The sequence below is a fragment of the Saccharomyces paradoxus genome (genome assembly GCF_002079055.1).
Source record: "Saccharomyces paradoxus strain CBS432 chromosome XII sequence".
Classification (NCBI taxonomy): Eukaryota; Fungi; Ascomycota; class Saccharomycetes; order Saccharomycetales; family Saccharomycetaceae; genus Saccharomyces; species Saccharomyces paradoxus.
The window spans coordinates 1-26,175 of record NC_047498.1 but is presented as its reverse complement, the minus strand read 5'-3'; the positions used below and the strand labels follow the sequence as shown (position 1 = coordinate 26,175).

Here is a 26,175-nt window from a genome sequence, read left to right as displayed (position 1 = left end):
CTTCGATTTTTCCGATCTGATCAATTCGACAGGTACACATTTTGAACAATGTCTTCACAACTTTACGTCTACTCCTAGGGACCTGCTAAGTCTTTTTAGCTATCTACATATTACATCACCATTCTAGTGAGGGGAGCCATCGTAAAATAGAAGAACCTGGAACACTATTGCATGCTGCGAGGGCGTGCCTTCGATGCTTAATGACTAAAATGTACAAGGGGCCGCCAGATTTCTTACATTAAATGAGGTGCCTATTTTTTTTTCAGAAGCCACACATTTTTGTTTCTGCAATGCCACCTGCCGCTTCGAAAAAACCTCGCCGAGGTATATCAGTCATCGTAACAAGTGTTGACCTTATCGGCCAACGTGGGATGGCGCTATGTACGTACGTTGTGCCACACTATTTTAGTCAACTCCGCAGACTAAAGACGCCGCAACAGCACGGAGCTTTGACTATCAGTTATCTTGTTAAGCTTCCGCCGTAAAGCTCCGATGACGAGCTCGGATATCTCATTAGCATCCGAGCTTGCCGTAACTTCTGCAATAGTAGCCACAATTTAGACATGCTACTCGGCACTAGCGAGGGGGAGATGGATTGAATGTGGTTGATCACATCGCCAAATCTTAATGAAAGCAGTCGTAAATACACAAATCAGCATGCAATTTTCTGAAGAAATCCTTATCCTTATCCTTGCCGAAATGTGCTTTCCTAATCTGATGTGGTGAATATTCAGAGGCTCGGATCAATTGGTAACCGGTGGCTCTTAAGAAAATTTCTCCATACCGGTCAAAGCACAATTGATTGCACCATGACTTTCAGTTTCCGCCTTTACGAAGATACTGTATAGTGCATACAAAATGTTTAGTACATAACATCTGAGAAAGACAGATGTGCAAGACCCGATCAGTTAGAGACAAAAATGTCCGGGTTAGTGTTTATACAATGGAGTAGTGCTGTTTGAAGGTTTCCGAGAATGAGCCAGCATGTAGTTAGCCGAATCAAAGCGAGTTTGGCCTCTGGGGTCCGTGCATTTACGGAATCGTATGGTTTTTCATACTGTGCAGTTACCAAAGCATTTACAACCAAGCAACAAATGAGAACAGTAGCCTCGCAATATACATCCCAGGTATAACACACTGGCACACTATTGTATTATCTTTTGCCTTTTAGTGTTTTCCCTTTCACGAGGAAACATCTGAAACATGAGGTGCGACACTCTGACGCCGGGCCAAATGATAGTAACGCAAGGCTATTATGACATTGCACAAGAAAATATTAAAATAGAGAGGACGGGCACCTATTACCACTGGCACGGCTTCAATTCTTCTGTAGACACAGGCCTTCCGTGGAATGGAAGAAACTATCGTTCTTGTAGATAAGATTATTTTTCCCACGCGGATATTAGCGGAGCTTCTTAACATAATAAATTGTGCTAGAAAATGTTTAAGGGAAAGCCGCGGATTTAACATGTCATTAGTTGGCTTTCTGAAGGAAGGATTACTAACACAAGAATGCCAAGAAAAAATTAAAGACAACCAGGACATACCTTAAAAGTACTCAGCAAACGTATAAATAACAGCTCCCACCTCTTAAATTATGCCTGCGATGGCTTTTGTGTTTATAGGCGCCAACTTATGCCTAGCTTATAAGACTTGACAACTACAGACTTCGAAGAGAGGAAACAAAAAAAAGGCCAAAAAATGAAAGTATTTGTAACCGGAGCTTCAGGTTTCATTGGTTCTACCGTATTATCTGAATTGGTCTCTTCAGGTCACGAAGTTGTTGGCTTGGCAAGATCAGATGAGGCCGCTGCAAGGATTAACTCAATTGATTCTGCTGCAAAAGTCCTTCGCGGTGACCTCAAGGATCTAGATATTTTGAAAAAGGGTGCGATAGAATCTGATGCTGTTATTCATTTAGGTTTTGTGCATGATTTTAAAAATTTTGAACAGTGCTGCGAAATTGACCGTCAGGCCACTGTGGCTATGCTAGAGTCACTTAAAGGTACCAACAAGCCGTTCTTATACACTAATGGTACACTTGCTTTGCGCCCCAGCAAAGTTGCTTACGAACAGGATGATATTGATGAAGATTCCAAAAGTTTGCGTGGTATCACTGAACAGGTTGCGTCGAGTTACAAAAATAAAGGTGTTTCGGTAAGGATTGTCAGGTTACCCCCGTCAGTTCATGGGAAGGGAGACAGGGGTTTCGTTCCAATATTGATGAACGTTGCTCAAGCTACTGGGAAATCTGGCTACGTTGGACAAGGCCGGAACGTCTGGCCGGCGGTACATCGTTTGGACGCAGCTCATTTGTACAGACTCGTTTTGGAGGAAGGAAAAACTGGGCAAGCGTATCATTGCATTTCTGAACAAGGTATACCAGTCAAAGATATCGCTCAAGTGATTGGAGAAACTTTGGATCTTCCCGTGGTCTCTATTCCTGCCGACGACGCAGGAATCCATTTCGGCTTCCTGTCTCGTTTTGTCACAAAAGATGGTCCAGTTTCAAGCGAAGCTACTAAAAAAGAGCTAAGATGGCAGCCACAACAAATTGGGCTCCTAGAAGATATCCGTACAAACTATCAGTTAAACTGAATTGAAGCTCATGTTACGCATTTTTTTTTAAGAGTGCCATGGCATGTAACGTTTTTACATACTAGTTAGCTTTATCTATTTAGTACGCTCTATAGTTTAACGGTCTCCAACTCATGCGTCTCATTGGAGGAACTCTTTGCCCTAAAAATTCCTTATATTGATAAATGGGGAATGGTGACAAACGCCTCAATGTGGCTTGAGCCTATATTTACTTGCCGCCACAGAGTACAAGGACTTTCTCCATCATAATACAGGAATAAAGAAGGAGGTGTGCAATACGACAAGAATACCTGAAAGGCAAAGGTATTACTAGCACTTCTTGATAACGGGAACGTATAAAAAGGTGAACTTTTGATGTAAAAAAGGGCCTTTCACTTGTAGAACGATAGTACAACGATAGTACAGTAACTCAGTTAAAATATGTCTCCTCCAGCAGCTGAAACGGCAACACCCTTCCTCTCAAGTGATTTACCAATTAAAATCGTTACAAATGGGTTAAAGAACCTCAATTATACCTCCAAGCAAGGTTACGGGAATTTTGATACTCATTTCTACGATGGCCAGGATGAAGTCTCTCCCTCTGGCCTATTGAAGATTCGTAAATCTTATAGAGAAAAATCGAAGTACCCTGATTATTTGCCTACCTGGGATCCTACTGAAAAGTATGGCCCATTGGAATTCCACGAATACCATGATCCTGCTTTGAGAGCCGACACTAACTTTTCAAATCTTTTTGCGAAAGAAAAGATTGGTCAACTAAAGGTCAAGAAGGTCACCCCAAAATTAGGTCTCGAAATCAATGGGATCCAATTAACTGATCTTTCTGATGCTGCAAAAGACGAACTCGCTTTGCTCGTTGCACAAAAGGGAGTAGTAATCTTTAGAAATCAGAACTTTGCTGACGAGGGACCAGATTATGTGACCGAGTATGGAAAACATTTTGGTAAGTTGCACATTCATCAAACCAGTGGACACCCTCAAAACAACCCTGAACTGCATATTACTTTCCGAAGACCTGATGCGGAAGAATTTGCAAGAGTTTTTGATGACTCGACATCATCTGGTGGCTGGCATACAGATGTTTCTTATGAGTTGCAGCCACCTTCTTACACTTTCTTTAATGTTGTCGAAGGTCCTGACGGTGGGGGAGATACGTTGTTTGCTGACACGATTGAGGCTTTCAACAGGTTGTCCAAACCTTTGCAAGATTTCTTGAGCACTCTTCATGTCATTCATAGTTCAAAGGAACAGGCAGAGAACTCACAGCGCCAGGGCGGTATACAAAGGAGAGCACCTGTTACACATATTCATCCATTGGTCAGAGTTCACCCTGTCTTGAAAAAGAAATGCTTGTATGTTAACCGTGCATTTTCTAGGAAAATAGTCGAGTTAAAAAGACAAGAATCTGAATCACTGTTGAATTTCTTGTACAATTTAGTGGAAAGCAGTCATGATTTGCAATTAAGAGCCAAGTGGGAACCTCGTACGGTCGTAATTTGGGACAATCGCAGAGTTCAACATTCAGCAGTAATTGATTGGGAAGAACCAATTCACAGACATGCGTTCAGAATTACTCCTCAAGCGGAAAGGCCAGTGGAGGACCTGAAGTTCTTGAACGATGAAAATTATTATCCTTCTTCATTAACTTTGGATGTTTGATTGTCAAAGATGCAGTTTGTATATAGCTGGTATTCATTGTAAAAGCCACTCAAACAGTGCCAAATGTTTTCCTTTTTGTTAAAATTATGTGGCCTTCAAAATAGCGGCAACAAAACTTCTTCATTATATAGTTTGTAGTAACACCAACCTACGTACATATAAACTAAGAAAAGCCGCCGTACTTTACTATACAGGAGTTATAACACGGTATATCAGGACACAAAAGAAGGGAAAAACCTAGGCGTATCGTTCCATGTTGGATAGCCAAGGTATTTACCCACACTAGTTCCGATGTGATAACTTTCAGAAGCTTGGCAGTCTAAAATTAGAATACAATGTATATGAGACAAGAAAACAAAATAATGAGAACAATTTTTTCCCCTGATCCTAATAAAGGAATTCTGAACGCTGCACATGAACTGACCGGGAATGATATAATGTCGCTTCAATAAAGAACTGTATCCTCAGTAGCATAAACAAATAATAATGCCCCGAGCTCTATCTACTCTTACTGATTCATAACTCATATGAAGGTTCCATGAAAAGATTTCCTCCAATGCCAAAAAATACTAAAATCGAAAACAGCTTTTCATAAACATCATTCTATATAAATCACGAAAAAATTTTTGATACTTAATACTGTACTCAGTGGTCTGCTTCATGGATGTTGGGAGCCTCTGCTTCTCACAACATCCAAAGCGCTTGAGAACACTTTCAGTAACCACTGGGCATCTTCTAGACCGACACTTACCCTAATAATGTTAGGGTCGGCTCCGAACTTGGAAACTTCTTCTAATTCTGAGTGGTGCGCTAAATGGACATATGGACATGCTAAGGTAAAATTGGTACCATTAGAAGGTCCCTTAAAAACTTTCAAAGAGTCATAAAAGGCTTTGGCATCTCCTTCATTGTAAAAGGCCACAGAAAACAAGCATCCATAACCACCATGTTCATTACGAACAGATTCGTAATTCTCGAAGGTCTCCTCAGAAGTGACGGTTGGGTAATAAATCTTCTTACATATTTTCCCCTGTTCAGGTAAGAGTAATTCCTTTAACAGTCTTTCTGTGTTTAAATTAGCGCGCAACGTCCTATCTTCGAAGTCCCTGGAATTGCGTTCTAGAACTATTGCGTCTTCACACCATAGCAAGTCCTCGAACTCGGCGCTTTTAAAGTACTCACGGGCACATGGGTACAGGGATGATTTTGGATTCAAAACAACTGAGCCGCCCATAACATTACTAGCACCATTGAAAAGCTTCGTCAAGGACGTGCAGACTATATCCGCATAGGGCAAAATGTCAACGTTAAGGCCCCCAATAGTATCATCAATCACAATAAAAAACCCATACTGATCGGCCAGTCTTCTCAATTTTTTCAAATCCGGCATATTCAATAGAGGATTTGAAGGCGTCTCAATGAAAACGGCAAGGATGCGTTGTTTTCTTGTGCCTAGAAACTTTTGTAACTCAGTAACATCTCCGGAATCTCCAAATCCAAAGAATTTGCATTTTCCAAATTTCGTCATAATAACTTGTGTATCTTTAAAAGGAAAGCCAAATATACCAACAGTATCACATAATAATGTCTCTTTTTTCTCATTGATGCTGTTCTTGTTCAAAAAATATCCAGAACTTTTCTTTTCCTCCAAAAAGGTGAGTAAATTGCGAGCAGTAGATATTGCAGACATTCCACTTGATACAAGATGCACATCTTCATCTGAGTTGAGACTAAGTCCCTTCCAATTAGGATTTTTTTTTTCTAAACCAAAGGGGCTAGAACGGTTCTCAACTATCCTTTTCTTTATCAGGCTTTTTGCTTCCTCCTCCCCTTTCTTTGCTGAAATTAGCCTAGCCTCTAGCTCTTGCCATGTTTGGTCTGAACCGTGGTTAGCGCAGTCAAGCAGTTGGTTGACAGACCACGCTAATCGACTAGATACACATTCACCTCTTAATTTCCAATATTCTTTAACAGTTTCGAACTCCTCCCCAGATGCAAGAACAGCAGCAATGGTTAGAACCAATTCAGCCGGTTCTCCCGACTTTTTTACAGCGTGGTTTTTGATTGTAACTGTTTCTACTTCAAGGTGAGCTTTACTTTCAGGTCCTGTGACAGATTTTACGTACTCCAAACATTTCAAACCCAAATTGACGGATGGAAAAGGACGACAGCCTTCTGAATCTCGCCCAAATCTCTTAACAAAGTAAGCACAAAGCCTCTGAACAGAGGGTTGAGGAAAGTACCTCGGATATCCTGTAGCCATTTTACTTATTACTTCTGGTACCTTTTCCGCATAGCCTATTGCCGAATCCCATGTAGGAATACCAAACGAAACAGCATAGTCTAGATTGCTAGGAAGGGGTTGCCCAAATTCAATATCCGTCATATAAAGTTTCCACAGTGATTAATAATTGCTCAGTAGTAGTTAAATACTAGTTTTATAACTCATGTTTTACCGCAACAAGGAAGAATTACTTAATAAATGGATTGCATCTTGGTAGTAAGCATTAATATACTTTTTCAAATACATCATTGTAGTGTGCGGCATAAACAACCGTGGCGCGCATCAAGGACTTCTCGGAACGCATGTCAAAGCTTCAGTCTCTAGCCCTCTATTCCTTCATCTGCTCGTTTAGGAAACAATGGCATGTCGTACACAGTTATTTCCTCTGTAAATAACTCTTTCCTGATATGCTTCCTCGAGAGCAGCCACGCAAATACAGACAATTGATTAGGATTCAAAGTTGTGGCTGCTAATTAGATGCATAGATTTCTAACGGACGGCACTCAGTGTGATGCAATGAATACGGTTTCAAAAACCAAAGCCTAAAATGAGGGATTATGAACGCACATTATAATGTTCAGCGCCCTCGTCTTGAAAGCAGATGGAAAGCGTCATTGAATAAACTCAACGTTGAGATCTTGAGGCCATTCAGTCAGCTAACGTAAGCATCTGTATACTGTTAGTGTAATTCTTTAATGAAGTCACCAAATCATAGAGTGCACCTGATAACTACCGGTCGGTCATCTGTTATTTTACTTCTTGGCATTCAGCTAGGTATCGAGGATTTCGGGCCGAAGTTGTTCCGAAGTTGTTCCGAAGAAGTTCTTCGGACAGGCATCATATCACAATGGATTGCAGCAACTCTCGAAGAAATCACTTCGAGGAAATAGTCTCAAAAAAGGAAGGCACGTAATTCATTCTATAAAATTCTTGCAACTTGATATTTCCTGCAGGTGGTCATGAAAAAAAGGCTTTATTGTTTCGTGGCAAGGCCTTGGCAAATCCTCACTTACGCTCCACTAACGAACTGACACTCTCACGTGAAATTACAAGGGAGAATGATACTCGGGACGCTCTCCCATATTGTTTTGATGTTGCATTTTCAGACAGCTGCATATCGAAAATAGAAATTTACTACGTTACATTTTGTAGACGTGAATTATGATTTAAATAATGTTGTCGTGAACATACAAGCTGATATTATGGTTAGTCTGCTTCCACAGCTTGTTATGGAGCCGAAGAATAATACGGAATAAAAGGAGCGATAATGGGCAAATAATGTCGACTGGTATTCAGTGGATGCAATATAAGATTTACAGCTAAGAATGATCAAAAATATTCATTAGTAAGAGTCCGCAAATGGAAAGCATATAGATCCAAGAGCGGGATGTCAATAAATACAACTACGTTTTCACCAGACAAAAGGATGCGAGAGCTGAACGAACAACAGTGCAATCGGGACGGCAGTAACCACAAATTTTGAGATTAAGAACAAAAAATAGGTGTGGGATCTGACTGCAATCTCTTAAGGGGGCAAGAAGGGTACAAAAGGTATCTACGTTAAATGTTCGGAAAACTTTCATTAAAATATGCAAAAGTAGAGAGTAAATACAAGTTACTTTACTAATGCAAGCAGCTGACGCTTCAGGCGTCCGTTCCGCATCCGCTCCCTCGGGATGGCGCTTAGTAATTGAATCCATTTCACTGCTTACTAATTCACTCACTTACGTCTCAAGTGATTAACATGCTTCTTGTTGAGGATAGAGACTTGGCGCTCCATATAAAGCACCTACGAAGGACACATGAACGTTGAGGTCTTCCTGATTCGCAGTATACATGAAAAAAGAAACCAAGAAATGATAATATATGACACTCCCACAGGGCCTTATCCGGCTCGGGTCCGCATTGCCTTGGCCGAGAAGAACATGCAATCGAGTGTCGAATTTGTGAGGATCAACCTCCGGAAGGGAGAGCATAAGAAGCCCAACTTTCTTGCCAAAAACTATTCAGGTACGGTGCCAGTGCTCGAACTCGACGACGGAACTTTAATCGCTGAGTGCACAGCCATTACCGAATACATTGACGCACTTGACGGTACACCCACTCTCACCGGAAAAACACCGCTGGAAAAAGGCGTAATCCACATGATGAATAAACGCGCAGAGTTGGAGCTGCTCGATCCTGTTAGTGTTTATTTTCACCATGCCACACCAGGATTGGGGCCTGATGTCGAGCTCTATCAAAACACCGAATGGGGGCTTCGCCAGCGCGACAAGGCTCTGCGTGGAATGCATTATTTTGATGCCGTTCTCAGAACACGTCCGTTTGTTGCCGGTGAATCGTTCTCAATGGCTGACATCACAGTGATAGGTGGTCTGATATTTGCTGCGTTCGTGAAACTGCAGGTGCCCGCAGAATGCGAGGCACTTCAGGCTTGGTACAAAAGGATGCAACAACGCCCCAGCGTAAAGAAACAGCTAGAGATGCGCCCACCAGCTGCGTAAAGTAGCTGCGTGAGACGACTTTACTTACGTAAAGAATATATGTGAAGACTCAATCATATAGCCATTTAAGGGCCCCTATTTCTATGTATACCACCAGATGGAAACCAGGATTATAGCGCCGGAGTGTGCCTTCTTCGCGTCGCCATTCTTGCAAATATAGGTAGTTCAGGTAATATTTCATAAGAATATTTATATTGGACGTGTCTATTTGTTTAAAAGTGAAAGACTGAACATCAAAGGAGACTTGTATATCGACCCCTTCTTCCTGTTCTTTTTTATGAAGTTAAGCAAGGTACATAAAAAATCACAGAAAAGACAATATCGTCACCAGTAGTTACAGCTACCTTGATATCAGTATGGTAACGAGCACTCCGGGATGCTTCACTATTTGTCGGCTAAAAGCTTGAAGCGGATCAAAATATGATTAGAACTTACCACGGAGAAGTAGGTGGTATAAAGAAACTATTTCAAGGAGAATGCAATGGTGGTTCCTGTAAAGTAAACTGAAATAAAAACCACGAGGACAACAAACAAATTCACAAATTTCTCGTTGCTGTCCATCCATTGGCCATAAACTATTACCAAACGTAAGTTATTTAAAATTATACTCATCTCCCAGTGCGATTACGGTCCTGCTGATGACACCCGTATGTAGATCAGAGCCATTACTTCCTTCAAAAATTTAGGCACTACGAAGAATACATATCAGATTTACTACGCTAAACAAAAATAGAAGCGTGAATAGATTTGCGTCCCGTACGTGTGAGAGGTGGGGCGGCGGGAATCATCCCTTCAGGCACCAAGGCACAAGGTACAAAGCGATGTGAGGTAGGTTCACTTAGCAAAAATCTGCTACCAGACTAGTAGTTCCAGCATGAAGGCTAATAGCTGCTGTTTCGTCTGATTTCGTCATTTTTTGGATTTGTTACTTTCTCTCTTTTTAATTGACTTATTAATATATCCAGATCCAGCAAAGAGAAGCGATAGCTACCAATTGAACAATCATTGTTGGTTGTTTATACATATAATGCAATAAAACTCAAGGCTTCGAATTAGCATCCACCACGATATCTTCTTTTTGAGCTATAATGATCTTTCAGTAGGCTTACATAATGTTGGTGGCTATTTGTGTTATTACCGAGACATAAATGCGTATTATACCGGAACGAGAGGACATGTGATGTTTCTGTCCTCTTGTCCTCACGATTGATCCTAAAGATCGCATATTGAGCTTGTGAAAAGTTGATAAATTTGCTGGTATCTGCAATAGAAAATAGCAAGCTGAGAATAAAAGAATGGTAGTACCATGTGGAGTATTAATTGGATTTACGCTGTCAACAAATGCTTTTTATCGCTTTTCGCCAAGATAAAAGCACACGAGCAATAAAACAGTGTGAATAATATGAAACGGCCGTTCAAGATAGAAAGTCAAGCTACTTTACACTAATGAAAGTAGAGGCTTCTTTTCTCTTTTTTCTCTTGAGACTTTTGAAGCAGCCAAAGCAGACTCTTACGAAAGGATATGCTTTTTTTATTACATTGGTCTCTAAGAACGAAACCAATTTATGGGCAAGCGTTAGTCATTTATGTTATGCAATATGAAACATGCCTAGGCGAGAAGAGGAGGAGGCGCACTTTTTAGCCAGAAATACCCCCAGGAGGGGCCTGCTGAGACGTCATTATCAGGATGGGAAGTGAAAAAGTGCGGCTAAGGTACCAAGTTCGATCCACTCCCCAAAAGATACAAATTGCTTTTTCTAAGAAAGAGTATAGCCCATCATTCATCTTCTAACCGATCGGGAAATTAAAACTTGGAATTAGAAGCGTGGTAGGACTTTTAGGTGTCAATCCGAAAAGGGCATAAACGGTAAGATCTACCCCCAAAGTTGTTCAACATTTTAAATGCCTTGAAATGAAAATTGATTTGGGAGTTTCCAGCATCATCAGGAAAACATAAACTGTACTTTTACAATTATTTTGGATTGTCTCATGTCGTTCGCGTTCTCATAACAAGGTAGAGATGATTATTAAGGAAATGTCCTTTGAATGTTGCACAAATGTACAAGCATTTCAATATTGCAGCCAATTACCGCTTTAAGAATTTGGAGATCGGAGTCGATGCCCTACTTCTCCCACTATTACAATCTTGACAACAGACCACAATACATGAAGCAAACCTCATCTAATTACTCAGATAACCCTTTTGAAAAAATAGTGGCGGCCGCAGATTTTCTTGATTTGAGAGTTTCTAGCTGTAATAGGGTAGCAGAACCTAAAGAGATTGCCGCTAGTGGGGATATACAGAGCCTAGAAACCTAGAAATTATTCCAAACAGAATATTCAGTACAAAATACATCTTACGTAATGTTACCGTTACTAGGGATCTTGAATATAGATACAAAATGCTCAGTATATAAAACTATTATTAATTGATGCTCCAATAAAGTACTTCACTACGTTAACAGAAAAAACGGTAAATCTTATAGTACAGTGGTTTGGAGGCAACATATTTCTTATCCTCATCCCTCTCAAGTTTTGTAGCTTCAAAATCCTCTAGGGAATGTCCACTATCGAGGTCGATGTCCCCCCGCTTGATGTACCAGTGCCTCCAGTCTCTGCGGTAAATTCTATGGCCAATATAAACGGCAATCATAATTGGAATACTCATACAATATTCAAAGAAGTTCGCCGCAGAACTAGGGCTGCCCACGGGTGCGGCCGATACATATATTTCCCCAATCACCAACAGAACATTTAAAACACAGCCAAAAATTCCTCCATAGATCCCTAGCGTCGACCTGTAGATAATATCATCCTTTGACCTTCCTTGAGCTTTCATTGCCATCCTGAATCTGACTTGACAAAAGCAGATACAGAACCAAGTTGTGAAAAACGAAATAGAACACAATGCAAACAACCATGTGAAAACAGTGCCCTGGTTCTTGGAAACAACCAAAAAGCCTAACAGCCCAAAAGCGCCGCATATAGCCATACCAACTAAAGGCCGGCCGCTCCTGTCCATATAAGCGCAGATCTTTGGAAGCTGGCCTGCTGTGGCCAAACCCTGAATCAATCTTGAAGATGCATAAACGCAAGAGTTGCAAACAGAAAATACGGCTATCAAGATGACCGCATTCATAAAATGTGACACTCTTGTTCCCATAGCACCAGTATTGCTCAAAGCAATAACAAAGGGAGAAGCAGTAATATCCTCACTGGATGAACCGTTAATCAGACGAGGATCATTATAAGGGACCAGACAACCAATGATAATCACAGTAACGATGTAGAAGATGACAATTCTCCAGAAGGTACCCTTCGCTGCCCGGGACACCGAAGAAACACTTCTTGCTTCAGTACTAGTTAGAACAACCATTTCTGTACCACTAAATGAGTATGCGGCTGAAACAAAAGTATTACAGAGATTTTTGAAAACTGGAACGGCGAAGGAGCCTGGATTGTGCCAGTACTTCGTGCCAATGTATCCAGTAGAATCAGGCCCACCGCCTGCAATGAGGACAATACCAATAATTATAAAGATGAAAAGGGCCACGATTTTGAAGATTGACATATAAAACTCAGATTCTGCAAAACCTCTCGCCCCAAAAAGATTCAGTAACATGCTTAAAACGAAAGCGATTGCAACCCACGCAGCAGGATTGACCGATGGTGCCCAATAAGAGATGGTAAGCGAACATCCTACCAACTCGCTGGGATAAGATATGAGCCACATCAATAAATAATTAATTCCTATACTAAAGCCGACTGACGGGTCTATAAATCTACTAGCATGTAGAGCATAGGAACCGGAGACAGGATACTGGCATGAAAGTTCGGCTCCGCACTGAACAACGCAGAGCATAGACGCGCCGACCAACAAGAATCCAATAAGCAAAGAAGCAGGTCCGGACGCTAGTGATTCCCCCAAACCAATGAAAAGCCCCGTCCCTAGGGTACCTCCAATGGCTATCATGGTCAAGTGCCTTTGATCTAGAACCTTTTTATACGGTTGGTTAGCTAAGTCCCATTGTATTTTTTCTTCCTCCGAAAGTTCAGAGTACAGCAGGCCATCTTGGATAGCTGATGAATCATTTCGCTTGAAAGAGTTCTTAAATCTGTGGATTAGATTATTTCCATCAGTTGAGGGCGTACTTATCACGCTAGTGGCAAATTGCACTTTCGAAAGTTTGGTAGACTCGAATTCATCCATTTCTTGCTATCGTTCATGGTATCTTGATCATGAGAAACCCTCGAGGATGATTACTTAACCACCCAAATCTGCAAAATATATACGCATTTCATCTTGGCATCTCCACGGTAACCCCGCAAGGTGAATGAAAAAAAAAATATTCCTTGCAAGAACTGTGGAGCGGTAAAAACTGTGGCCTGTAAGCACTTTCAAATTGTGGCGAGATATTGTATGCCTGTAGCAAAGCAGCAACAACACACAACTTGAAAAGTATCACCAGGCAGATAATTTAAACAGGTCGGTTGTGAAGGGATTTCAATTACAAGTTTCTAGTCTCCAACCTGAAAAAAGAAATCAAAAAAACAGATGAAGCGTATTTCAATAAAAAAACTAATACTTGAGCACCCTCAAAAAGTTCTTATCCTTGATGGTGGACAGGGTACAGAATTGGAAAACAGAGGCATTAACATAAATAGCCCAGTATGGTCTGCGGCTCCTTTTACAAGCGACTCCTTTTGGCAACAATCCTCCCACGAGCGAAAGGTAGTGGAGGAAATGTATAAAGACTTTATGGATGCTGGAGCAAACGTACTAATGACAATTACGTATCAAGCAAATTTTAAAAGCATATCTGAGAATACTTCAATCAAAACTCTGGATGCTTACAAGCATTTTCTCGATAAGATCGTGTCATTTACTCGTGAGTTTATTGGAGAGGACAGATACTTAATCGGAAGTATCGGCCCATGGGCAGCACATGTATCCTGTGAATATACTGGCGACTATGGTCCTCATCCTGAAAATATTGATTATTATAGCTTTTTCAAACCTCAGTTGAATAACTTCAATGAAAATAAAGATATTGATCTTATTGGTTTTGAAACAGTCCCAAATTTTCATGAGCTAAAGGCCATCCTATCTTGGGGCGAGGATCTTATTTCGAAGCCGTTTTATATTGGGTTGTCAGTGGATGATAGTGGTTTACTACGAGATGGTACCCCTTTGAAAGAAATTTCTGCCCATATAAAAGGTCTCGGAAGCGAAATCAACAAAAATCTCTTATTAATGGGAGTTAACTGCGTCAGTTTCAACCAATCGGCATTGATTCTTGAAACGTTGCATGTTAATTTACCTGGTATGCCTCTGCTTATTTACCCAAATAGTGGAGAAATATACGATCCCAAAGAAAAGACATGGCACCGGCCAACTGATAAACTGGATAGTTGGGACATTATAGTAAAGAAATATGTCGATAACGGTGCGCGCATTATTGGCGGTTGTTGTAGAACGTCTCCTAAAGATATTGCCGAGATTGCATCAGCTGTGGATAAATACTGATTCACTGTTTCAAACAATTTCTTGTATTTACAAAATTAAAAGTAGCATATATATGCCGAATATAGCGGTTCTTTAGCAGTAGGGAGTTTCTTTTGAGATCAAATATAAGAGGACCATTACAACTTTTTACTGTCTGCGCTATTTTGGTTAATTCGCCCGCATTTTTATTTCACATATTTTCGCCAATCAATTAGTTATTGAGCACGTCTAGCCTAAAGAGGATATTCTAAATACAAAGCTGCAAATAGTATATGCCTCCTGGAGGAAAATGTTAAGGTATTGGCAAACTAAAGGACCATGGCATGCATTTTTATCTCAATAGCCTTCGAAAAGATATGTGGAACCCCTTACTGTAGTATGCACAAGTGTAAAAGATGATACATAATTTTACTGTATTTATCGTTATGCATATATACAAAATATGAAACGTTTTGTAGGTAACTGATGATCTCTGAGTGATGGCAGTTGTTTTACCCACCATGTCGACCGGTATTGCTCCACACCAAGTCACCAGAATGATCACCGGTGTTCCATGGTACTCCAGCAGATTAAAGCCAGCCATCTCTAGCACTATATCCAAGGACGGTATCTACACCATCGCTAACTAGAGGCAGACGCTTTTACGAATGAAATGTTATGGACATTGGAAAGTAACGAAGAATGGGAAACAAATTTTTTTGATGGTGTAAATAGTTTGATTTTATGCAAGTATATCAATATATAAAGGAACAGTTTATCCATTAAAAGTGGAAAAAAATTCTGACAGCGAAGGAAAAAATGTTGAACATGCCAATAAATACAAAATTATTATTCTACGCATTGGATATGAGTTATGTAATTGATGACAATTTTTTGCGATTCCATTCATTCTGAAAGTAAATATAGAGTATGGAAGATTTTACAAATAGGGTATCCCTTATGAATTCAAAAATCTAGGAAGACGAATCTAATTGTTGGTTGCACTCGTATATGTCCCATTCATATCTCACTGTGAAATCAATGTTATTCGCATCGACTTCCATTAACTTTGAGAAAGATCGAATGTTTTCTGGTTGCACAATTTATACATGTTCTAAGATCAATCATAATATTCTTGTAACAATGAATAGGTCATGTTAACAATGACTGATCGTCGTTCTTGCCTCAAGACGTCTCTGCAAATTCAGTACACTATCTATTTCCATGCTTGAGTATCGTAGTATAACCAAATAGAAAATCAATCAAAACAGACTGGAAAACCCGAGAATCCTATACTGAAAATTCATTAACCAGAATACCTTGAAACCCTTAAAATATTATTAAAATTATAATGCACCACGATTAAAATAACTAGCTTTAGTGCTGTAACTATCCACCACTTCCGACAAACCAGTACACGGATTCAAAAAGATAAGATATATCATTCTTGTGAAATCCTTCTCAGTTATCACTACGACTACGAGGCACATACAAGATTTTCTTCGCAGGGGTTGTAGTCAACATCAAAAGAACCTTCTTTGGCATAAGCATAAGAGATGCAAGGGAAACCCGAAAATTTTCCGTTCATGGTTGCCAATTTTTATAGCCTCTACGGAACGTAGGTAGCTCAATGAGGGCTAACTTCTGCTCCTAAAATATGAAACCTATTACTGACTGGACTAATCAAATATTATATTATCTATTGCCGTTTAAATTGGCATGGTAACAGTGCTTCTGGCCTTCAAAAACAATACGTTGAATTAAAGCTACACACCATCGCAAGCTGATTGTATTTCTTTGATGTATGGCCAGAGTTCAAAATCTGTGAAACTAACTGACACAAAAGCTTGTGAAGATGAAGGCACACTGAAATACCGTGTAAAGAATTTTTCACAATCAATGCCATCCGAGAAAGTATTTCCGAGCCCCAAACTTTCTGCTCAAACAGGAAGCATTTGTCCTCTTCGCAATTTGAGGCCAACCACTTACACCAGACTTCTCTTTCTCACACAAAATGTATGAAAAAAGCTGCATTTTATCTACTTGTTTCATTGATTGGAATCTCAAATTTTTAAACTTGTTCAGATGCTCAAGGAAATTACTACAAAATACGAGAAGAAAAAATGCAAACAGAAGAAATGAATACTGAAAAACCTTTAGTTTCCACATAGAATGGAGAGGCTTAAGAAAGAGATACTGCAGAATAAAAAGCGTGGGTCCTTTGTGATCCCCTTTTTGAAAGCCTAGAGAAGTTTGGAATTGCAGAAATGTTTCGAAAATTGAATGTGCTGTATCTCGATATTAGGCAAACACCTTTGAGAATTGATCGAATGCCATTCTTTGTCTACTTGCGTAAAATAAACTTGCAATGCTTCCTCAATGTAAGGGATAGAATCCGTAAATGTTATGTTCTTGGCTGCGTCGTCTTTTTCCAAAGAAAATGGTTTTAGGAGGGTTGTTCTAAATGCTTTGTAGCAGTCTGTACCATCAAAAAAAAAGTACCTGGTGTTCCAAGCTCTGTTATTGTATAAATACAAGTTTAGATTTTTTGCAATAACTTCCCAATCACGAGTGTCCGTACCTGGTGTATTTCTAGTAATTTCTTGCGAAAACTGAGGAAAGTGTTTTGATAATGCCTGTTTACGATAAAGCAAATGAATTGAGGGTAAATATTCCCCTAAAGTAGGGAAAAACTGAAACAGTAAGCGGGTAAATCCAATTGGAGGACATTTCCACCAAACGCTAAGTGGCAACCGTGATAGCAACCAGTCACGAAACGCAGACCACTTGATCGTCTCATAACACCTCCATGTGAAATTACTCTTGAAAACATTCTGAGGTAAAACAATCTTTTGGGATTCGAGATGTCTGAAGGATGATAGAGCTACGCTTTTCTCATCTTCAATTTCGTTATTCCTCATTTGATAACGAGATGGTAGCTTTGAGGGACTTGCTATTTGGAGTTGCAGCTTCTGGCTATTCGTTTTTATAGTTAGAAAAAAAGCCGCGTGTTCATGCAATGGCTTAGTTAATCTTATAATAGAAAGAGGATAATAAACTCGGGCGATTTTTGACTGAAAACTATGTTGTATCCCATTCTTAGAAAGAGGTCTTAAGATAGTTCCCAATTTTCTATCCGACTCACACATTAATTGGAGTGTCATTTTTTGCAATTGTGGATGCAAGTGCTTATAGGTTTGCAATAACTTTTGATTTTTACGCAGTATGTAATTACCTCTAAGGAGCAATCCAACTGCTCGCACAGCTCGGTTGCCGTCTAAAATGAAACACATATTTTAGCGTAGATTACCTGTCATAAAGTTGTGTAAATGTGTAATAGGAAAATGGAAATAGGTACCTATATCTTCTCCCCTGGGAAAGAGTCCATCGTATGAATGTCTGAGAGAAAGATTCATAAAATTTATTGCCCTTCCAAGTATCAACACCCTTTTCTCAGACCTGATTCCACTATAAAAACACTAAAGCAAAACCTAGAAGCATCGTTCACCTGAAACCATGACTTCTGGTTGTTACACCTCATATTGATTAACGGATGTACTCAGATAGGAATATTTTGTGATCGAGTGGTAAGATGAAATAAGGATACTATAGAATCTGCATTAGTATGTATTCTCTTATAGTATAAGCATAGTGACCTTATATAGTGGCACCGGAATGAGTACACGACATTGAATTACGGTAGTACCGAGAGTGAGAAGATCTTGTAGTTGCGTTTGTATAACGATATTAGGACACGTCTTATGTTTATGATATTTCGCTTATGTTAATATATAGTGTGTTTATACCTTCTTATTGATAAATAGTATATTTTTATGTTTAGGTGATTTTAGTTGTGATTATTTGGTGGTATTTATATTAGTACATATAAAATGGGTAGTGGATATTTGTATAAAAACGTTATAAAGCATGAAGTTAAGAGTATTTATATGATAATTGAGGTTGTGTGATCAGTTATAGATATTAAAATGTGGATAATCGTGGGTGTTATGGGTAAATGGCACAGGGTATAAACCGCTGAGGCAAGTGCCGTGTATGGTGATGTGGTGATATATATGGTAGTGATCGAGTGAGAGATGACCTTGGTGTAGAGTATTATGGCGGGGCAAGTTGAGAGTGATGTGTTCTATAGCGTCCGTGTGCGTAAGCGATATCGTTAAATAAATAAAAGGTGAGTATGGTAGATCTAGGTATGTGGTAGTGATATTTGGAGGTGGTGTTGTTTGGGGATGTGAAAGGTATAGTGGAGAGGTTGATAGTGTGGCAGGGTAAGTTACTTCTTGTATTGTTTGCGTTTGATTTGTTTACATTTGATTTGTTTACGTTTGATTGTTTTACATTTCAATATTTCAATGTGGTATGTAGTGTTATAGTAAGGACGACATGGTAGATGGGGGAATGTAGATGGATGGTAGGGTAAGTGGTAGTGGGAGTTGGATATTGGATATTGGGAAGGGGGTAGATGGTGGTTGGGGAGTGGAGATGAATACTCGGAGGATGGATGGTGGTGGTTAGGAGTAGTGGAGTGGGAGAATGGGGCAGGGCATGGGGTGGTGAGGTAAGTGCCGTGGATTGTGATGTGGGAGAGGTAGGGTAAGAGGGGTAAGATGAGAAGAGATAGAGGAGGGTAAGATGAGATGGGGATATGAAGGGATGGAGTTAGGGTTAGGGTTAGGGTAGTGGGTGTGGGTGTGGTGTGTGGGTGTGGTGTGTGGGTGTGGTGTGGGTGTGGGTGTGGTGTGGGTGTGGTGTGTGTGTGTGGGTGTGGTGTGTGTGGGTGTGGTGTGGTGTGTGGGTGTGGTGTGTGGGTGTGGTGTATATATATGTCACTGTATTGCATGCTGGATGGTGTTAGACAAGGCCGTAGGGACATATAGCATCTAGGAAGTAACCTTGTACGAAAATAGGCATTATTTCCTGTTTAGGCGATTGTGACGCAGATTTTAGTCCAACGATCTAGCGTCAAGGAATTTTTTTATAGTGGGACATTGCACCAAGGAAGTAATTTGATACGTCGTTGGTGAATGGGTCTGTTTTCTTATTCGGCGGGGTAATACATTTTTGGGGGAAGTTTGTCTGTCTGACGCGCCATATGTAGGTACGCCAAAAAGGGCTCCTCTACTTCGAAGCGCGAGGTCGTATACCTAATAAGGAAATGTAATTTATAACTTTTTATTATATTGGTCTTTTCGAGAGCGGAAGAAGTTGTAGGCTAAGCGCAGGCTAAGCGTAGGTCCATGTTTAAAGTATCCAAGAGAATATCCACGAAGCGGCTGAGCAACGAACAGAATCCTGGTTCTCCTCGACTAAGCAGATAGTTAAGATACTGTGCACCATGGAAATTGAAAACGAAAGTACGTACCGAGTACTTTATTTTTGCAGGCCGGAAATCAAGGATGAATGAGACATCCTTCTGTTTTCTATGTTGTGCTTGAAGGGGACAGACAGTCCCTTATCTTAGTGAGATTTCTTATTAACTGAATTTTCTTTGCTGCTGCTAGAGATTCTGCATCTTCTCAATAGCTTAATTATTACATTCTTAGATGATGATAAGACGGAAACTGGACAATCTTTTGTTTATATTGATGGATTTCTTGTCAAAAAGCATAACAATCAACATACTATTGTTAATTTCGAAACTTACAAAAATAAAATGAAAGTTTCCGATAGGCGTAAGTTTGAAAAAGCAAACTTTGACGAGTTTGAGTCGGCTCTAAATAACAAAAACGACTTGGTACATTGTCCCTCAATAACTTTATTTGAATCGATCCCCACGGAAGTGCGGTCATTCTACGAAGACGAAAAGTCTGGTCTAATCAAAGTGGTAAAATTCAGAACTGGTGCAATGGATAGGAAAAGGTCTTTTGAAAAAATAGTCATTTCCGTCATGGTCGGGAAAAATGTACAAAAGTTCCTGACGTTTGTTGAAGACGAACCAGATTTCCAGGGCGGACCAATCCCTTCAAAGTATCTTATTCCCAAGAAAATCAACTTGATGGTCTACACGTTGTTTCAAGTGCATACTTTGAAATTCAATAGAAAGGATTACGATACCCTTTCTCTTTTTTACCTCAACAGAGGATACTATAATGAGTTGAGTTTCCGTGTCCTGGAACGTTGTTACGAAACAGCAAGTGCCAGGCCGAACGACAGCTCTACGATGCGTACTTTCACCAACTTTGTTTCTGGCACACCTATTGTAAGGAATCTTCAGAAAAGCACCATAAGGAAATATGGATACAATTTGGCACCCTATATGTTTTTGTTACTACACGTAGATGAGCTATCGATTTTTTCCGCATATCAAGCAAGTCTACCTGGTGAAAAGAAGGTCGACACAGAGCGGCTGAAGCGTGATCTATGCCCACGTAAACCCACTGAGATAAAATACTTTTCACAGATATGTAACGATATGATGAACAAAAAAGACCGATTGGGTGATATTTTGCATATTATCTTGCGAGCATGTGCGCTTAATTTTGGGGCAGGTCCCCGTGGTGGCACTGGTGACGAAGAGGATCGATCTATTACGAATGAAGAACCCATTATTCCCTCTGTGGACGAGCATGGCTTGAAAGTATGTAAGTTGCGCAGTCCTAACACTCCACGAAGACTCAGAAAAACACTAGATGCCGTGAAAGCTTTATTGGTGTCGTCTTGTGCTTGTACCGCAAGGGATTTAGATATATTTGATGACAACAACGGCGTTGCAATGTGGAAATGGATCAAAATTCTGTACCACGAAGTAGCGCGGGAAACCACGCTGAAGGACTCTTATAGAATAACTTTGGTACCTTCTTCTGATGGTATATCAGTATGTGGAAAACTTTTTAATCGCGAGTATGTCCGCGGCTTTTACTTTGCATGCAAGGCTCAGTTCGATAACCTTTGGGGAGAGTTGAACAACTGCTTTTATATGCCTACAGTGGTTGATATTGCCGGCCTCATTTTGCGTAATCGAGAAGTTTTGTTCAGAGAGCCAAAGCGAGGAATTGACGAGTATCTGGAAAACGATTCTTTTCTTCAAATGATACCTGTTAAATATCGTGAAATTGTGCTGCCCAAGTTGAGAAGAGATACTAACAAAATGACCGCGGCTCTTAAAAATAAAGTCACTGTTGCAATTGACGAGCTTACGGTGCCACTTATGTGGATGGTCCATTTTGCCGTAGGATACCCTTACCGTTATCCAGAGCTTCAGCTACTCGCTTTTGCCGGTCCTCAGCGCAACGTATACGTCGACGGTACAACAAGACGCATCCAACTGTACACTGATTACAACAAGAACGGTTCATCGGAGCCTCGACTAAAGACGCTTGACGGACTCACTTCAGATTACGTGTTTTATTTTGTCACTGTGCTAAGGCAAATGCAAATATGTGCGCTTGGTAACAGTTATGACGCTTTTAATCATGATCCTTGGATGGATGTGGTGGGATTTGAGGATCCAGATCAAGTAACAAATCGAGACATTTCGAGGATAGTTTTGTATTCCTACATGTTTCTGAATACCGCGAAGGGCTGTCTGGTTGAATACGCAACTTTTCGGCAGTACATGAGGGAACTTCCGAAGAATGCACCTCAGAAGCTGAATTTTCGGGAGATGCGTCAGGGGTTGATTGCCCTAGGACGGCACTGCGTAGGTAGCAGATTTGAAACAGATTTGTACGAGTCGGCGACGAGTGAACTCATGGCCAATCATTCCGTTCAAACAGGGCGAAATATTTACGGTGTGGATTCCTTTTCGTTAACTAGTGTCAGTGGGACGACCGCCACTTTATTGCAGGAACGAGCTTCCGAGCGCTGGATTCAATGGTTAGGCCTTGAAAGCGACTACCATTATTCATTCTCTAGTACTCGGAATGCGGAAGACGTAGTGGCAGGTGAGGCGGCGAGTTCAGATCATCATCAAAAAATTTCAAGAGTAACGCGAAAAAGGCCCCGAGAGCCCAAGAGTACAAACGATATCCTCGTCGCAGGCCAGAAACTCTTTGGCAGCTCCTTTGAATTCAGGGACTTGCATCAGTTGCGCTTATGTCATGAAATATACATGGCAGACACACCCTCTGTGGCAGTACAGGCCCCACCGGGCTATGGTAAGACGGAGTTATTTCATCTCCCCTTGATAGCACTGGCGTCTAAGGGCGACGTGAAATATGTGTCGTTTCTGTTTGTACCGTACACAGTGTTGCTTGCTAATTGCATGATCAGGTTGGGCCGATGCGGTTGCTTGAATGTGGCCCCTGTAAGAAACTTTATTGAAGAAGGTTACGATGGCGTTACTGATTTATACGTGGGGATCTACGATGATCTTGCTAGCACTAATTTCACAGACAGGATAGCTGCGTGGGAGAATATTGTTGAGTGCACCTTTAGGACCAACAACGTAAAATTGGGTTACCTCATTGTAGATGAGTTTCACAACTTTGAAACGGAGGTCTACCGGCAGTCGCAATTTGGGGGCATAACTAACCTTGATTTTGACGCTTTTGAGAAAGCAATCTTTTTGAGCGGCACAGCCCCTGAGGCTGTAGCTGATGCTGCGTTGCAGCGTCTTGGGCTTACGGGACTGGCCAAGAAATCGATGGACATCAACGAGCTCAAACGGTCGGAAGATCTCAGCAGAGGTCTATCCAGCTATCCAACACGGATGTTTAATCTAATCAAGGAGAAATCCGAGGTGCCTTTAGGGCATGTTCATAAAATTTGGAAGAAAGTGGAATCACAGCCCGAAGAAGCACTGAAGCTTCTTTTAGCCCTCTTTGAAAGTGAACCAGAGTCGAAGGCCATTGTAGTTGCAAGCACAACCAACCAAGTGGAAGAATTGGCCTGCTCTTGGAGAAAGTATTTTAGGGTGGTATGGATACACGGGAAGCTGGGTGCTGCAGAAAAGGTGTCTCGCACAAAGGAGTTTGTCACTGACGGTAGCATGCGAGTTCTCATCGGAACGAAATTAGTGACTGAAGGAATTGACATTAAGCAATTGATGATGGTGATCATGCTTGATAATAGACTTAATATTATTGAGCTCATTCAAGGCGTAGGGAGACTAAGAGATGGGGGCCTCTGTTATCTATTATCTAGAAAAAACAGTTGGGCGGCAAGGAATCGTAAGGGTGAATTACCACCAATTAAGGAAGGCTGTATAACCGAACAGGTACGCGAGTTCTATGGACTTGAATCAAAGAAAGGAAAAAAGGGCCAGCATGTTGGATGCTGTGGCTCCAGGACAGACCTGTCTGCTGACACAGTGGAACTGATAGAAAGAATGGACAGATTGGCTGAAAATCAGGCGACAGCTTCCATGTCGATCGTTGCGTTACCGTCTAGCTTCCAGGAGAGCAATAGCAGTGACAGGTACAGAAAGTATTGCAGCAGTGATGAGGACAGCAACACGTGCATTCATGGTAGTACTAATGCCAGTACTAACGCCAGTACTAATGCGACTACCACTGCTAGTACCAACGCCAGGACTAATGCGACTACCAATGCTAGTACTAGTGCGACTACCAATGCCAGTACCAATGCGACTACCAACTCCAGCACTAATGCCAGTACCAATGCGACTACCAACTCCAGCACTAATGCTACTACCACTGCCAGCACCAACGTCAGGACTAGTGCTACTACCACTGCCAGCATCAACGTCAGGACTAGTGCTACTACCACTGAAAGTACCAACTCCAGCACTAATGCGACTACCACTGCCAGCATCAACGTCAGGACTAATGCTACTACCACTGAAAGTACCAACTCCAGCACTAATGCTACTACCACCGAAAGTACCAACTCCAACACTAGTGCTACTACCACTGCTAGCACCAACTCCAGCACTAATGCTACTACCACTGAAAGTACCAACGCTAGTGCCAAGGAGGACGCCAATAAAGATGGCAATGCTGAGGATAATAGATTCCATCCAGTCACCGACATTAACAAAGAGCCGTATAAGCGGAAAGGGAGTCAAATGGTTTTGCTAGAGAGAAAGAAACTGAAAGCACAATTTCCCAATACTTCCGAGAATATGAATGTCTTACAGTTTCTTGGATTTCGGTCTGACGAAATTAAACATCTTTTCCTCTATGGTATTGACATATACTTCTGCCCAGAGGGCGTATTCACACAATACGGATTATGCAAGGGCTGTCAAAAGATGTTCGAGCTCTGTGTCTGTTGGGCTGGGCAGAAAGTATCGTATCGGAGGATGGCTTGGGAAGCACTAGCTGTGGAGAGAATGCTGCGAAATGACGAGGAATACAAAGAATACTTGGAAGACATCGAGCCATATCATGGGGACCCTGTAGGATATTTGAAATATTTTAGCGTAAAAAGGAGAGAGATCTACTCTCAGATACAGAGAAATTATGCTTGGTACCTGGCCATTACTAGAAGAAGAGAAACAATTAGTGTATTGGATTCGACAAGAGGCAAGCAAGGGAGCCAAGTTTTCCGCATGTCTGGAAGGCAGATCAAAGAGTTGTATTATAAAGTATGGAGCAACTTGCGTGAATCGAAGACAGAGGTACTGCAGTACTTTTTGAACTGGGACGAGAAAAAGTGCCAGGAAGAATGGGAGGCAAAAGACGATACGGTCTTTGTGGAAGCGCTCGAGAAAGTTGGAGTTTTTCAGCGTTTGCGTTCCATGACGAGCGCTGGACTGCAGGGTCCGCAGTACGTCAAGCTGCAGTTTAGCAGGCATCATCGGCAGTTGAGGAGCAGATATGAATTAAGTCTAGGAATGCACTTGCGAGATCAGATTGCGCTGGGAGTTACCCCATCTAAAGTGCCGCATTGGACGGCATTCCTGTCGATGCTGATAGGGCTGTTCTACAATAAAATATTTCGGCAGAAACTGGAGTATCTTTTGGAGCAGATTTCGGAGGTGTGGTTGTTACCACATTGGGTTGATTTGGCAAACGTTGAAGTTCTCGCTGCAGATAACACGAGGGTACCGCTGTACATGCTGATGGTAGCGGTTCACAAAGAGCTGGATAGCGATGATGTTCCAGACGGTAGATTTGATATATTATTATGTAGAGATTCGAGCAGAGAAGTTGGAGAGTGAAGGAAATTGTTGTTACGAAAGTCACTGATTATGTATTGTGTAGTATAGTATATTGTAAGAAATTTTTTTTGTAGGGAATATGCGTTTTGATGTAGTATTTCACTGTTTTGATTTAGTGTTTGTTGCACGGCAGTAGCGAGAGACAAGTGCGAAAGAGTAGGATAAAAAGACAATCTATAAAAAGTAAACATAAAATAAAGGTAGTAAGTAGCTTTTGGTTGAACATCCGGGTAAGAGTCAATAGGGCTTGGAGGAGACGTACATGAGGGCTATTTAGGGCTATTTAGGGCTATGTAGAGGTGCTGTAGGGCTAAAGAACAGGATTTCATTTTCATTTTTTTTAATTTCGGTCAGAAAGCCGGGTAAGAAGTGACAGCGAGAGTAAAGATAGATGTGAAAAGTGTGGGTGTGGTGTGTGGGTGTGGGTGTGGGTGTGGGTGTGGTGTGTGTGTGTGTGGGTGTGGTGTGTGGGTGTGGGTGTGGGTGTGGGTGTGGGTGTGGGTGTGGGTGTGTGGGTGTGGGTGTGGTGTGTGGGTGTGGGTGTGGTGTGGGTGTGGGTGTG

General features: G+C 41.1%; 6 protein-coding genes across 6 annotated transcripts; 4 read left to right on the top strand and 2 right to left on the bottom strand.

Annotated features, from left to right (window-relative positions):
* Positions 1 to 1,701: 1,701 nt before the first annotated feature.
* SPAR_L00080 (uncharacterized protein) lies at positions 1,702 to 2,598 on the top strand (the record flags this gene model as incomplete). Its single annotated transcript, XM_033911838.1, has 1 exon — positions 1,702 to 2,598. The coding sequence occupies one exon, from the start codon at positions 1,702 to 1,704 to the stop codon at positions 2,596 to 2,598; it is 897 nt and encodes a 298-aa protein (XP_033767729.1).
* A 420-nt stretch (positions 2,599 to 3,018) lies between these two features.
* On the top strand, positions 3,019 to 4,257 carry JLP1 (sulfonate dioxygenase; the record flags this gene model as incomplete). The annotated part of the gene is made up of 1 exon (XM_033911837.1): positions 3,019 to 4,257. The coding sequence occupies one exon, from the start codon at positions 3,019 to 3,021 to the stop codon at positions 4,255 to 4,257; it is 1,239 nt and encodes a 412-aa protein (XP_033767728.1).
* Positions 4,258 to 4,915: 658 nt separating this feature from the next.
* Positions 4,916 to 6,643, bottom strand: HSU1 (cystathionine gamma-synthase; the record flags this gene model as incomplete). Its single annotated transcript, XM_033911836.1, has 1 exon — positions 4,916 to 6,643. One exon carries the CDS (start codon positions 6,641 to 6,643, stop codon positions 4,916 to 4,918), a length of 1,728 nt encoding a protein of 575 aa, XP_033767727.1.
* Positions 6,644 to 8,343: 1,700 nt separating this feature from the next.
* Positions 8,344 to 9,045, top strand: GTT2 (glutathione transferase GTT2; the record flags this gene model as incomplete). The annotated part of the gene is made up of 1 exon (XM_033911835.1): positions 8,344 to 9,045. The coding sequence occupies one exon, from the start codon at positions 8,344 to 8,346 to the stop codon at positions 9,043 to 9,045; it is 702 nt and encodes a 233-aa protein (XP_033767726.1).
* Positions 9,046 to 11,503: 2,458 nt separating this feature from the next.
* On the bottom strand, positions 11,504 to 13,255 carry MMP1 (S-methylmethionine permease MMP1; the record flags this gene model as incomplete). The annotated part of the gene is made up of 1 exon (XM_033911834.1): positions 11,504 to 13,255. One exon carries the CDS (start codon positions 13,253 to 13,255, stop codon positions 11,504 to 11,506), a length of 1,752 nt encoding a protein of 583 aa, XP_033767725.1.
* A 345-nt stretch (positions 13,256 to 13,600) lies between these two features.
* On the top strand, positions 13,601 to 14,572 carry MHT1 (S-adenosylmethionine-homocysteine S-methyltransferase MHT1; the record flags this gene model as incomplete). The annotated part of the gene is made up of 1 exon (XM_033911833.1): positions 13,601 to 14,572. One exon carries the CDS (start codon positions 13,601 to 13,603, stop codon positions 14,570 to 14,572), a length of 972 nt encoding a protein of 323 aa, XP_033767724.1.
* Positions 14,573 to 26,175: the final 11,603 nt, after the last annotated feature.